General features: G+C 41.5%; 1 protein-coding gene across 4 annotated transcripts in view; it reads left to right on the top strand.

Moving 5' to 3' along the window:
• The window catches only part of ttll5 (tubulin tyrosine ligase-like family, member 5), a 47,529-nt gene that overhangs the window by 7,903 nt on the left and 25,964 nt on the right, over positions 1–13,662 (top strand). For all 4 annotated transcript variants that reach the window (XM_037071144.1, XM_037071146.1, XM_037071142.1 and 1 more), the window contains exons 8-14: positions 659–728; positions 810–894; positions 2,452–2,553; positions 2,650–2,741; positions 2,902–3,009; positions 10,443–10,524; positions 10,742–10,803. In XM_037071144.1, coding sequence (XP_036927039.1) covers positions 659–728; positions 810–894; positions 2,452–2,553; positions 2,650–2,741; positions 2,902–3,009; positions 10,443–10,524; positions 10,742–10,803 — 601 coding nt within the window. The remainder of the gene's footprint in view (positions 1–658; positions 729–809; positions 895–2,451; positions 2,554–2,649; positions 2,742–2,901; positions 3,010–10,442; positions 10,525–10,741; positions 10,804–13,662) is intronic.

Below are 13,662 nucleotides of genomic sequence, written 5' to 3'. Positions count from 1 at the left end.
CTTTCTTTTTTTTTTTTTTTTGCTTCAGGTTTTCTCTGAACTGTAGCCAGCACTGAGGTTACCCCCCCCCCCCCCCCCCCCCCCCCCCCCCCCACACACACACACACACCCCTCCGTCCCCCGCCCCATCTCTTCTCAACTTCACCACCTGCAACACATTTCAACCTCATAAATGACCCATCTCCCACCACTGGATTGTATTTTTATAGGCTGTTATTTAACGCTGACCTGCTAAGGCCAGTGTCACTGCAGTCTTTTTCTTGATCTGATCATTCTTTGATGTTAATGTTTAACAGCGGCGTCACATCATCCATTTGGAATTCACTATTTAATGCTCTGTTATGGCATATGTATGAACGTATGGTGGAGGACGGTGGAGTGATGTGAAACACAAGAAATGGTACATTTGCCATAGAAATGCTATTTATACTCTTTCTGTCATATTGAGAGATGTTGACTGAGTTCGTCCAGTTGAAAATCATTGCTGTGGTAAATAATCTACAACCTTAGTTGTTAGCTGGCCAATGAATGGCATATTCCCTTGATGTCTTTGCTGTAGATTGTTGCTTTAAACCTGTTGGAATGATAATTGCTGCCTTCATCTTCCTTGTCGTGTTAATTATATTGTTTTGTATTTGCTTCTGTCTGTCATCTGCAGCCAAATCAGATCTCAATGGATGAAAACATCTTGGTGTCTCGCTATATTAATAACCCACTACTGATAGATGGTGAGTTCCCCTTCACCACTTCATAACTGCAGACAGACGCAGCTAATCTGTCTGATCTAATGTTTTGTTTTTTCTTTACAGAGTTCAAGTTTGACATGCGGTTGTACGTGTTGGTAACTTCATACGATCCACTCCTTATCTATTTGTATGAGGAGGGCCTGGCCAGGTGAGCACTGGTGTGGGTTGTTGCATTGTTTGAGGCGTTGCTGGCATGATGATTTACCTACACACCGCAGTTATCACTGAGCTACTTTGGGGCAAAAATGTTTTCTATAATGAAAGAACACCAACTTGACCTGAATGCTAGTGTTGAGAATAATCGACATCTTATCTATTTTACACATGTGGAGTTTAAATGGTAAAAGAAAATCTGCTGTTAGTTATGAATAATTCACAGTGATTCAAAGGATTAAGGTACTTGTATTTCCATTCTGTATTACTCTATACTTCTATTCCAGGACACTTCAGAAGCAAATATTACAAGTTTTACTTCCTGTCGATGATTTTTGATGTTTGTGATGAACTGAGAGATTAAGTGTTTGTCTTCTGAGGACATTCTCCTGCCTCTTGAATTAAAACTCTTTTAAATAGTAGTAGAAGTACAGCAGATACTAAAGCCTTAAATACATTATCCAGTCATCCAAAAGAAAAAAGACAAGGTAGTAGCACCTGTCTAATAATGATATTATAGATCTATTTATCTGACCTGTTCAAAAGTTTTGGAAGGTGCAAGTCATCAAAACAGTGCATTGGGTTGATTTGAGGCCAAGTCACTATAACTGAAGTCCACATTTCTGGTAGTAGAAGTAAAGTAGTAAATGCAAGCTTTAAAACGCAACACACGCAATTCTGCAGCGACAGTGATATTTATCGAAAAACACCATATTTGATAGTAAAATACTAACTGCTGCACAGCGAGTACTTTGTTCTTACATACTACTACTTATGTGAAATGCAGGACTTTTACTCATTGTAGATTCTTTTCAGAGATTATTTTCCACCTCTGGTAATCAAGCTCTTGGTCTTTAAGGTGCCCTCAACAGTTTTTAGCTGTCTGCTGTACATGCGGGACACTGCCTGCTTTGTGCACTCCACACACATCCACTGGTGCTCACTCGATGCCCAGAAGAGGGCAGCCTTCGCTTTCCAAACCAAGAGCTGTTGTGGTGACTTTGAAACAAAGCACTCTATTGTTCCAGTTGTAGGATGTGCTCATCAAAAGTTGCTGATTGGTGTAATTGCACCATGTTTATTGGAGGCTGGTATTTAGAGTAAGGATAATTTATTAATCCTAGAAGAGGCATTTATCAGGCACAGAAAGGTCAGGAGAGGGTAGATGATTTACGGGACGACTGGGGGGGATGTGCTAGAAAACAAGGGTGCTGCTGCCCTCTTGTTTGCTGTAATTATCAAACTGTGCGCAGATAATCACGACCAACTTCTGATTCCCGCCTCTATCTCTTGACATTCCTTTTGGGTTGTGTTGGTATTCAGGTACGCACAGTGCGTGCCAAGGAATTCTCATTATTGCACATGTGGCATCCACTCCTCTCAAACGCTGCCAGACACTAATCTCTCTCCCAAGTGCCCCAATCACTCAGTCAAGTGTGAGCCTCGTGAATGTGGTCATCATGGCAGAACGATATACTATGAAACTGTTGGACGGCGAGTCAAGTTTTCTTATTCTTGCACAAACAAACACCGTCTCTCTCTCTCTCTCCAGGTTTGCCACAGTCAAGTATGACCAGACTTCAAAGAGCATTAAGAACACATTCATGCATCTCACCAACTACAGCGTGAACAAAAAGAGCAGCGATTATGTCAGGTAACATACACTGAATGCAGAGCTGTTATGGGAAGCCAGGTTGACTCATCCTTTTATTGTAACACGAGCGTTTGAAGTGCATTTCTTCCTTTTCAGCTGCGATGACCCTGAAGTTGAGGATTATGGGAACAAGTGGAGTATGAGTGCAGTGTTGAGGTATTTGAAGCAGGAGGGGAAGGACACCACATGTGAGTCAAACCTTCATTTTCTTCCCTTTCTCTCCCCCCAGCTCAACTTTTCCTTTATGTTTTAAAGATAACGTTAAGTAAAATGTACCCAGTTTGCAGCGAGTGAGTAAAACAAAACCTTTCTATGTCAGATTGTTTTCTTGATTGTGTCTTACTCCAGTGCTGATGAGACAGGTGGAGGACCTCATCATCAAAGCAGTACTGAGTGCTGAGCTGCAGATAGCCAACGCCTGCAAGATATTTGTTCCCCACAAGACAAACTGCTTTGGTAATTATTTTGTATTCTTCTTTTATGGGTTCACAAATTAAAGTGTGTCTACAAGTCTTGTAGAGTGTGTCTGCATATGTGTAAAAACTAGTAAAAAAGCTGTCTGTGGCTTCAGAGGAAGCTTAATGTAATCTGCTATACTGCGTCCAGTGATGTCACTCAGTGGCTAAATTGCATTGTTGGTAATGTAGGCAACCTTTTCACATATGCAGTAGTACTCCGCAAGACCTGTGAACATGCTTAAATGTGTAAAATGTTTGGAGTAGGCCTTTAAATGTATTTGATGACACAGTAAGTAAACATAGATCTAGATGTCGACACTGATCTAAAGGTCAGTGGCTATTTTTAGGCCGAATCCAGGCTTGAGTAGTAACGGATTACATGTAATTTGGATTAGTAATCAGATTACAAAAATAAGTGACCGTAATCAGCCCATATAACGTTTCACTCAAGTCACTCCTCGTAGCAAAAGTCCTCTATGTAGAATACGCTGTATTCTCACGTGTAGCTTGTAGCAGTACAGTAATGCATCATAGTAATAATCATAAATCTGTTTGAGATGATCTAAGGAGAAAAAAAATATTATTTGTGGAATGTTTTTGTCAGTATAATTACTGATTACATTTAAATCACATTTAGGCGCTGGATACACTTCATAGAAGTCTGATGCTGAGTGCATCAGTAGTGAAACAAACAGTCCAGGACAACAAAATACTTTTGGATCACAGTTTCAGAAGAATCTCCTCTGAATGAAACAGTTTGTTTTTTTTTTCGGCTCACAGTGCCGATACACCCTCACACACTTTGTCATACACACATTACCACACCCCTCATATTTCCTTTCAGTTTCATATTCATTGTCCGGCAGTTCCTCTATACTATTTCTCCACTGAGCTGAGCTGAGCTTGTAGACAGTCATTCCTCAGTGTGGAGCCTTCCTGCCTGTCGCTGCCCTCTGACCGGCTGCCGGGTCGTGGAGGGCCTATTGACTGAAGCAGGAATTTGCTTCCTCCTCTCAGTTGCCATTCAGGTCTGCCTGATTTCGGCTGACTGTTTTCTTGGCTGCTCTTGCCTTGCAGCGGGCTTGTGTGAACTCCATTTTGGAGCCATTACCCATGTTAGTGTTGGCACTAATTGTCTGCGCTCTCTCTCTCTCCCTGTCTGGCAGTCTCTCTGAGATTTGGGGTTTGAAAGCGAGCACATCGGCCAAGCCTCCCTCAGCACCACTGTCTCTTTTTCACTCTCTTTTTCCTCTTGTCTCGCTGTTTCTGTTTGTTTATAATTCTCCCTCTCCTGCTCACACTCTCTTTCACCTCTTGGATGTTAGAAAAATAAAAGGCTTTTGCAGTTGTGACAGCCTTCGGTAGACATAATAGCTCCCCCCGATTGATGGTTGTTTGGGCTGTATTTGCGCCATCAGACAGTCGCCTGCATGAAGATGATATCTGCACCCTGAGCGTGGCTGTTATGTTGAAAAACCACATTAGCCCAGGGTGTGAATGGTGACCATGCAGGTATTTACAGGGAAATGCGGCTTACCAAGCCTCAACCTGGCCCTCATACTGTACACACTTGATAGACATGAGTAAACAACCAGATGACACATCGCTGGCGTGAGAGTGAAAATCAGGAATGGAAAACAAGTTTGGTCTCCTTCTCATTCATTTACTCCCAATTGTGAGAATGCTTTAAGGAACATCCAGTGATGCCATGTAAATGTATGTACTGCACTGCACTGCACCAGCAGATATAAAGAGAACTCTGTGTCTGCATATACAAACTAATCTGATAGAATAGTGAATGTTAGGGATGCAACTAACAGTTATTTTCAGGAATAGTCAATAATCTTTCAGCCCATAAAAAAGGTTTTCAAATTCCTTCATTTGTCCAACCAACAATTTAAAACCCAAATACTCTTTATTCACCATCATAAATAATAAAGAAAAGCAGCAAATATTCACAGTTAGGAAGCTCGAACAACTTTTGTTTGAAAGATGATCGAAATGATTAAACAATCAGTAAAATAGATGCCGATTAATTTAGTTTCTACTGAATTATCACTTAACCGACCAACTGTTGCAGCTCCAGTAGATAAATACAGTGTAAATCCAAATTTGTAGAGGGAACGTCTTGAAGTGCTCATCTTTAAGGGTGTTTACATCCTTATTGGTTGAACACTGTGGAAAAGTTATACGTGCGCCTGTAGAGACCCGTTTCAGAAATGGATACTGCCGCATGTCATTGTGTAGTACAATAACAATTAGATCTAACACCTTCTACTAGGACACATAATACACTGTGGTCTGCTGTGAATGTGCACATTATCCCTCTTCAGCTGTATCAGTTTACTATTGAATTTAGTGTAATTTTGTTGTCTTCGGATGGCCCTGAGCTACTTAATTACAGCATTCATAGACTGTCTGCAGGATTAAGTTTCCAAAGAGAGACAGGGACGATTCCAGAGGACCACCCTCATCCTCTCTCCTTCTCTCACAGTGTGGTCGTGTTGCATGCAAGCTCCTTTTGTGAGAGCGTATGTATGGACAGTATAAATACAGAGACATGTAAGAACCAGTCCAAGTTTTTCTTGTCTCTTAAAGGGACAATTCACCCAGAAGTCAAAAATACATATTTTCCCTCTCACCTGAAGTGCTAGTTATGCATCTAAATTGGTTTTGGTGTGAGTTGCAAGAGTTTGGGAAATATTCTAGAGTTGTCTGCTGAGTTTTTCAACTGTATTTTTCAGTGCTTTGAGCACCACAAGCCGGGCAAACTAGGTCTTTCATATTCAAGAGAAGGAAGACGTCTCTGTGGCTGACAGTACAACACCCAAACAATCTAGATGTAAAAATAACACTACAGGTACTATTTTGGGGTGAATTGTCCCGTTATAAATAAAACCCACCCAAACCACCAGGGAGTAATCTTTACTGTTAGTCAGTCATTGTCAGCTTCAGCTCCCTTTCTCCTTTTTCTTGCACCTATCCACTCCACATTCATTCTTGGCCTGTGCAGCTGCCTGTAGTAGTAAACAGGTAGAGCGTCAGAATGCAGGGCAGAGAATACATGCGTGTTAGGGCAGTGAATGTGCTGATAAAAGCAGCCATTGTTCGGAGTGTTTTATACGGTCTCTGGCTCGTCTGGAAGGGAGCCATGCAAGATCATAAAGCACATTATAATGTTAATTTACTGCAAATTGTTCCCTGCCATTTTAATGTCTATTAATGGCTTTAATACAATGTTTATTGTTTTCGAATGGGATTTCTTCCCTTTGCTCAAATTACACATCCGTATCTAAATGGGCATACTGTTACGAAAATCTTTTTATAGCTCCATAATGTCTCATGTGGGAAGAAATAAAAACAGCAGATTTCTTTAGTTTTTTTTTACATCGGTAAGAAGTGTTTGAGTGAATGTGAGTGTGTGTGAGTGTGTGTCTGTGTGTGTGTGTCTGTGGGGAGAAAATACCACCCATGTAGCTCCTTACCGCTGCCTTGTGATTAATGGACGAGCTTTTTTGCTGAGGGATGCTGATTACGAGATGTTTTGACTAAGATCTGATTAGCCAAGCCAAAGGCCTATTTTATTACACACAAAACATTCCACTTACTGGTCCTGTGTTCCACTGAACGTCCCTCATTAAGTGCTGAGTGTGGTTGGATCCCCCTGTCTGTGAACCACCCTCCCTGTTTTACATTTGTCAGATACTCCCACACTTCGCTTGCTGCACAGCGCTGGTGTGTCTGCGATGACAGTGTGGCTGCTGTATGATTCAGAATCCTCTCAAGAGTGATTAACAGATCGGGCCCGACTATCATAATAGGGCGAAAGAGTGTTAACTGTGACTTTAATTTGTTGTCCTTGGGGTGTTTTCATGATTGTGGCTCCGAGCAGTGCTCCCTGCAGCAACAGTAAAAGAAGCAATAATTTATCAGAATGATGCAAGAGTAATTCAATTGTCCTCGCCTATGGAGAAAACACACATAAATGAGATACTAAATATTGTTGTTGTGGGCCAACAGGCTGCATGGTCAGGGCGGGGAGATCATTGTTTTTGGGCGTTTGTCTCTTGTGGTGAAGTTTCCAGCGGCGCCCCTCCAATAATTTAAAAAAAGAATGCTCTTCATCATCCCTTTTCTCTGTCACATTTTCTTTGGCTCCCTCCCTCTTTAATGGGTGTGATGTGGATGTTCGCCGCCTCTCCTCTCCTTGTCTGTGGTGCTTGTTGTGGGCACATTTAACAGCGTCCCCCCCGGCAGCGGTCGAGCCATAGAACAAACGTGTCTAGCAGTCAGCGAGCGGCTCGGCAGGCTCATGGGGCAGGAGCGGCGTCTGCTCCTAATTGGGGGAAAATGCGCGGCACATGGAGTCAGCTTGTCGGGGGCTGGTGAGGCGGTGTAACACCTCCCCATTTTCCCCTGTTGTTGTGGTGCCACTGGTGAGGCACTGCAAGCTCCGACCCATTTATTCCAGCACTCTGTTCCCCAAGACTAATGCATGATGTTTTATGACACACGCACTCTCTCCGTCTCTACTTAAGTCTCGATTCGTGTGTGTGTGTGTGTGTGTGTGTTTCTTACACAGTAGTGGATAGAAAGGGATACGTCGGCAAGTGGAAAATAAAATCCTCGTGCTCTGCTTAAGCGAGCAGCGTTTAGCAGTGGGGGTCCAGTCCATCCTCTGAAGTTAAAGACGTTTAAACATGGCAGTGGCAGCTTCAGTTGCACGTCTGGGCTCCAAGATGTATGGGAGACTTTGTTCGGTTCCACCATGAAAATAAAGTTTGCAGTTGCAACAATTTGGACCTCATGAGCATATTTTTAGCTCCATGTTATACATCCCAGTGAACAAAATCCAGTGTTTATTTTGTCCATCTTGATACAGATAGTGACAACATACGTAGGGCTAAAAATGTACAATTTCTGTTTAATTTAATTGAGTACTCCAGTAATTTAGTCTTACACTGTCACAAAGTTGAGGAGCTCAAGAGAGAAGGATTTTTAGAAAACTGTCAAGATGGAAGAAATCTGGAAAAACCCTGGGTCCTATATTCCCATTAGTGCAACTCGATAGCACCTTTCATTAAAGTCTCCCTGTCTGGTAAATGCCCATGTCTTTAAAACTACATGCCCCCATTTTGTAACAGTATCTGTTGGAGAGTCGATTCTCCAAATCACAAGCTGAGATAACCTTGATGACATCATCAGTTAACCATTTTAATGATGATGAATAAATTGATCTCGTTGTGGATAATCGGTGTGTTTAAGCACACAGTACGTAATTTCTGCCACTGGGGGTCTTTTGAAAACAAGAGCCTCAGGATGATGACGCTGTGAAGAAGCATGGGATCATGGGAGATGCAAACCAGATGAAATGCAAAGTGAGCTCAATCAAAATGACAAATTTAGGTTTTAACATACGTTAAATCATTTGGGATAGATAAATTACACGATTCAAAGACTGGTCAAGTTGTTTTAAGAAAATTTATTATGACAATGTCATATGTTAGAGCCTTAAATGAAAGACCAAAAGTATACGGCCTGGGGCTACAGATACACAGACATCTGACTCACCCAAAACTATCTGATTAGCTGCTGGTGCGTTTTGTTAACATATACTGTGCAACATTTCTGCATCAAAATATCAACTTGACTTTTGTTATACGTTTGGTTGATTATCCCAAATGTTTCCAACGATGTTCCTAGAGAAAAGTACATAGTTTCATTCAACCTTACGGTGAATTTCATATACTGCTTTCCTGGAACTATAACTTCTTGGGAAACATCAGATGATGCGTCAGAGACAGTGAATGTAACAAAACGCGACACTAAACTTTAATGTATTACCTCGTGTTTGAAGGGTGATTTTTGCCCGAGCTATGTTGGATGCATTTTCATCAGCAACAGTGAAGACAACGACCCCTGTGATCCCTTGCAATCAGTATCCAGCCAAGTGCAGTATCAAGCCACTGCTCGCTGTCACACTGACTTTTGTATGCTTAACACTGGCACTGACCTGAGATGCCTGAACAAACAGTGCTGGTTATGGCAGCTTTGAACCCCCCCCAACCACCCCCCTGGTCTATTCTCAACACAGTCTTTTCTTTTGAAGTGCCATTAGAAGGATTTTTTCCTGCGGCTCTATGGCTATGGCTTTGCCCTGTCCCTGTAAAATAATGTGGTTTCCCTGCATGCTGCTGCGGGGGCCGGTGGGTCTTTGGCTTACAGGGTGACACTCCCCAGAGCAGTGCGAGGCCTTTCATAGGGCACGCAGGCCAACTCTGTTCTACTGAGCCATATATCAGTCAGTGAAACGAGAGGGAAAATTGGGATATATTGGATGAAGTTTTGCACAGGGAACTCCCTGACCACTTTGTAAAAGGCTTTTATTGTGTCACTCAGTGCTAAGCTGTCACTGCAGTGAAATCTATACAATATACAGCTTTAGGCTTTGTAATTTCCCAGGTTTCTCCCACTTGGGACACACTCCACATTCCCAACTTTGTACTTCTGGAGTTCATATTAAATAGGGGTGGGAATTGCCAGAGGCCCAGCAATATGATGTTATACTTAAGTCACAATACGATATCATTGTGATTTTTAACGTGATGGTGTATTGTGAATGTATATATACTATATTTTTTCAGCTGCAAAGGAAAACATCTGCCCACTGTCAACATCCTCTTTATCCTCACAGATTAAGTTTCCAGTTTGTTTTCAGTCATGTTTATTGCAGTGAAATGGGTTTGTCAAACACAAAGGCTGACCAACACTGTCATTAAACACTATAAACATTGCATGCACTTGACAAACAGTTTTGTATCACAGTATACAATACATAGTCCAACTTAATTTTATCATCCCAGTACCAAAAAGTTTAATAGAACACACAATATAATACTGTGCTGTACCAATTTGCCCCTAACCCCTAGTGTTTTATTGCCCCAGTTTGACAGGATACAAATTTATTGATGGGTGTGAAGCTTTTTCTGGTACCCATTAGCTTGCTGTCCTTCTTGTTAACAAGCAGTGACAAAATATGGACTACTTAACCTTGCCTGTCACGAGAAAATTATTGCCTGTGTGCATGAAAATATTCACCACCACGCCATGTTTCTGATCTGCCGTCCTCCATAAGCAACTTCATGACAGATGAAATGTGTATGTGCTTAGTTAATGTCATTTAGCCAATCCCTCAGTAGCAGGCTTTGGTGATTGACTTTATGACATACATGTAATCAGTTGCAGAGAGGCACAGGCCGCATTGCCAAATGCCACGTAACGAGGCTATGACAAAACTCTTGTGACTTTAATGCCCTTCATCCATAATTTTCAGTGAGCAGATCTCAGAAGTTTCTAATTCTGCTTCGTTCTGCTGCCTACTTCTCAGTCTGTGGTGGAAGCAGTTTGATTTATTTTTTTTCCCCTCTGTAGAGCTGTATGGTGTTGACGTGCTCATTGACTCAAACCTCAAACCCTGGTTGCTAGAGGTGAATCTTTCTCCCTCCCTAGCCTGGTGAGTGACACCATCTTAATGATTTGATTCTTTATGTTGTTGTTGTTTCAGGAGGGTCCTCTTGCTGAAACAATTTATTTTACCCTGGCATCTCGAACAAAAGATCCTTATCTTCTTCTGACAGCTGATTAATTTGGCTGTACCCTGTTTTTTGGAATGTGTTGTAATTTTCATTATTATTATTTTTCTTTTTTTTTTAAAATCAACTTCTCTGCAGTGATGCACCCTTGGATCTGAAGATAAAGGCCAGCATGATTGCAGACATGTTTTCGCTTGTGGGTGAGTGCGTGCTGAAACAATGACTAAACGATAACTCCCATTTGAATCCAAAGTTTTGCACAGGAGATTGCGCCTCGTAGACTTTTGGTTTGTGCAAATTCACTGTGCCTATCTACATGATTAAAACCATTACACCTGTAAATGATATGCTGGTTAAATGAATCACATCAAGGAACGATTAAGCTTCCTCAAGCCAGATTATTTGATAACACATACTTAAAGGGACAATATGTAGGCACTGACCATCTGTTGTACTCCAAACAAATAGGGGGCAGCATATCAACAGATACTAGTTCATATTATAGCTCGATGCTGCTGACTTTAGCTGGTTAGCTTAAATTAAAGGTACAGCTAGCGGTCCAGACTGGGAGCTTGGAGCACAGAGGTAGTCTTAGTGCTGTTTACATTACTTGGAGGAAGGTTTTCAGGTCACAACGTCAAAACTGTGCTTACATTTTGCAACCTCTGACAACTAAGTGGAAAAATAATACGTAAATCTCATATTTTGCTTGTGGTAAAGGGCATAGATGATTCATCACAAAATTACTTAATTGGGTATAAAGATGTTAACTCTGGTGCAGCTAATAAAAAAGGAAAAGTGCTGAAGTTACACTGGATTTTCTTCACTAGTCTCATTCTAATCACACTTGTCAGGTGGAGACAGTCGTCTATTGTCTAATGCTTAATGTTCCAGTTAATTCCACTGGTCGGGTTTGTGCAAACTGCAAAAAAAACAAAAAAATGGCTCCATAATGGGAGCTCAAGTGTTGAGATAGTGAACCACAGCTTTTATTAATTAACAGCAAATGACTTGAGGACAAAATTGTCAACAGAGGCTTGAGTTGTTTTGATGTCATTAAGCTTTATTGAGAAACTGGATCCAACACGTCAAACTGAAGCAATCTTTAGCATGTAGAAATAAAAAATGCCTGGCCCAAGGCGGGGATAAACACTGTTTATACAAAGAGTGTTTGCAGCAGGGAACAAGATGCGTCTCCGTTATGTCTCCTCTCTTCCTGATCACTGAGTTCTCGTACAGAAAAAAAAAAACCCAGCGTCAAATATTTTGTGATATCTAAGTTTAAACCGAAGAGAGTCTCATACCCTGACCACCACCACCACATTTGGTTTGAAAGCTTGTCTTTGTTCGTGTGGATGACAGCTAAAAGTACACATCCAGCAACAAAAGGGTAACCAAACTCTTGCATCTCCTGATTATTCAACTTCATTTAATCCTGTTATTTACCCGTAATACCAATTACAGGGTACATGGAGCTGGCTGATTAGCAGGCGCCCACCTAAACTGGCACTGAACCACAAAGTCTATCTGTGGTTTTAGCCTAATGATATTAAAGGAATGGATATTGTGTGTGTGTGTGTGTGTGTGTGTGTGTGTGTGTGTGTGTGTGTGTGTGTGTGTGTGAGCGAGAGAGAGAGAGTGTGTGAGTGAGTGTGTCTCAGCCTAGGCCATGCTGTGGCTTGAAACCCTCCCCTCCGGCTCATTAAATGAAAGAGTGGAGTCATAAATTGCCAGTTATCTTTGGACTGAGACGTTACTGCGGATCTGGGGGAAAATGAGCAGTGGCATGTAAAACATAGCACATCTATTATGTACCAAACAAACTAAGTCGCTGTTGGCTGATAACACTTGGGCTTCATCCCAGACCTGTAAATAATGACAGCATTCCATTAGCGTTCATTTTCCGCCTGTGTGTAGCTGTCAGCTCCGTGTCGCCCGTGTTTGTAATAATTGCTATGTTTAGGCAAGAGCATGATGATGGCAGGGGCCTGATTCTTACCTGACGGCTTGGATGAGGTAGTACAAATAACCTCAAGGCCCAAGCTGTCAATAGACTTAATTCAGCTTGAGTGTGACTGCAAGATACAACACAAACATATTTCTTTAACATTTCACTTTTAGCACTGGTAAGCTTTGAGGGAGTGTGGGAATTAATAAACAGAAGGTCACTGATTTGAATCTTATTGACTGGGTGGGAACATGTTAGTGGGAAATGTGATTTGCAAACCTCCCCACCCATATCAGCTACCACTGAGACACACTAAAATGTCAATATGCAGAGCTGTCTAAACCCAAAGTGTCACTACACATGTTTCCACGACCAAAAAGTTAAAGGAATAGTCAGACATTTGTGCTTAGCATTAGGATCAGACACGAGGGGAAACTGCTAACCTGGTTCATTCTGACTGAAACTCAAGTACTCTGTACAAATGCCAAAATGTATAAATGAAACATCAACTTCTTGTTTTTACACTTGGACAGAGCCAGGCTAGCTGTTTCCCCCCCGTTTTCAGTCCTTACGCTAAGCTAAGTTAAGCTAAGCTAAGCTGAGCTGTAACTTTATGTTTATCAGACAGATATGAGAGTGGTATTGATCTCCACATCTAATTCTTGGCATGACAGCAAATAAGTGAACTATTCCAGCCTGTGTACCCAGCTGCCATCTGACAAGAGATACAGAAGTATCCACTGCCATACCACTGCACTATGGAGCAGCTTCTTTTCTCAGGCTGTGAGACTCCATACCTGAAATGTACATATTTATGATATATCATTTAATCATTAATTTAAATGATTTAATGATTTAATAAATGGCAATAGCTACATAATTTTGCCGTATAGTCCAGGTTGTAAAATGCCTTTTGAATCGACCCTGAATCTCGATTCTGAATCTTAAGCAATGTGCAGTGGTTCACATCAGGGAGTTGCGGTTATATAGGGCCAACACTGTGCAAATAAATTAAAATGTGTCTTCCTTTTCCGTCCATAATCCCCCTGAAATCGATATAATGGCTTTGATTTAACATGACATTGTTAAAGATATTGTTGATGTCCATGTC

The sequence above is a fragment of the Acanthopagrus latus genome, chromosome 16 (genome assembly GCF_904848185.1).
Source record: "Acanthopagrus latus isolate v.2019 chromosome 16, fAcaLat1.1, whole genome shotgun sequence".
NCBI lineage: Eukaryota > Metazoa > Chordata > Actinopteri > Spariformes > Sparidae > Acanthopagrus > Acanthopagrus latus.
This window is presented reverse-complemented; position numbering and strand designations above follow the sequence as displayed.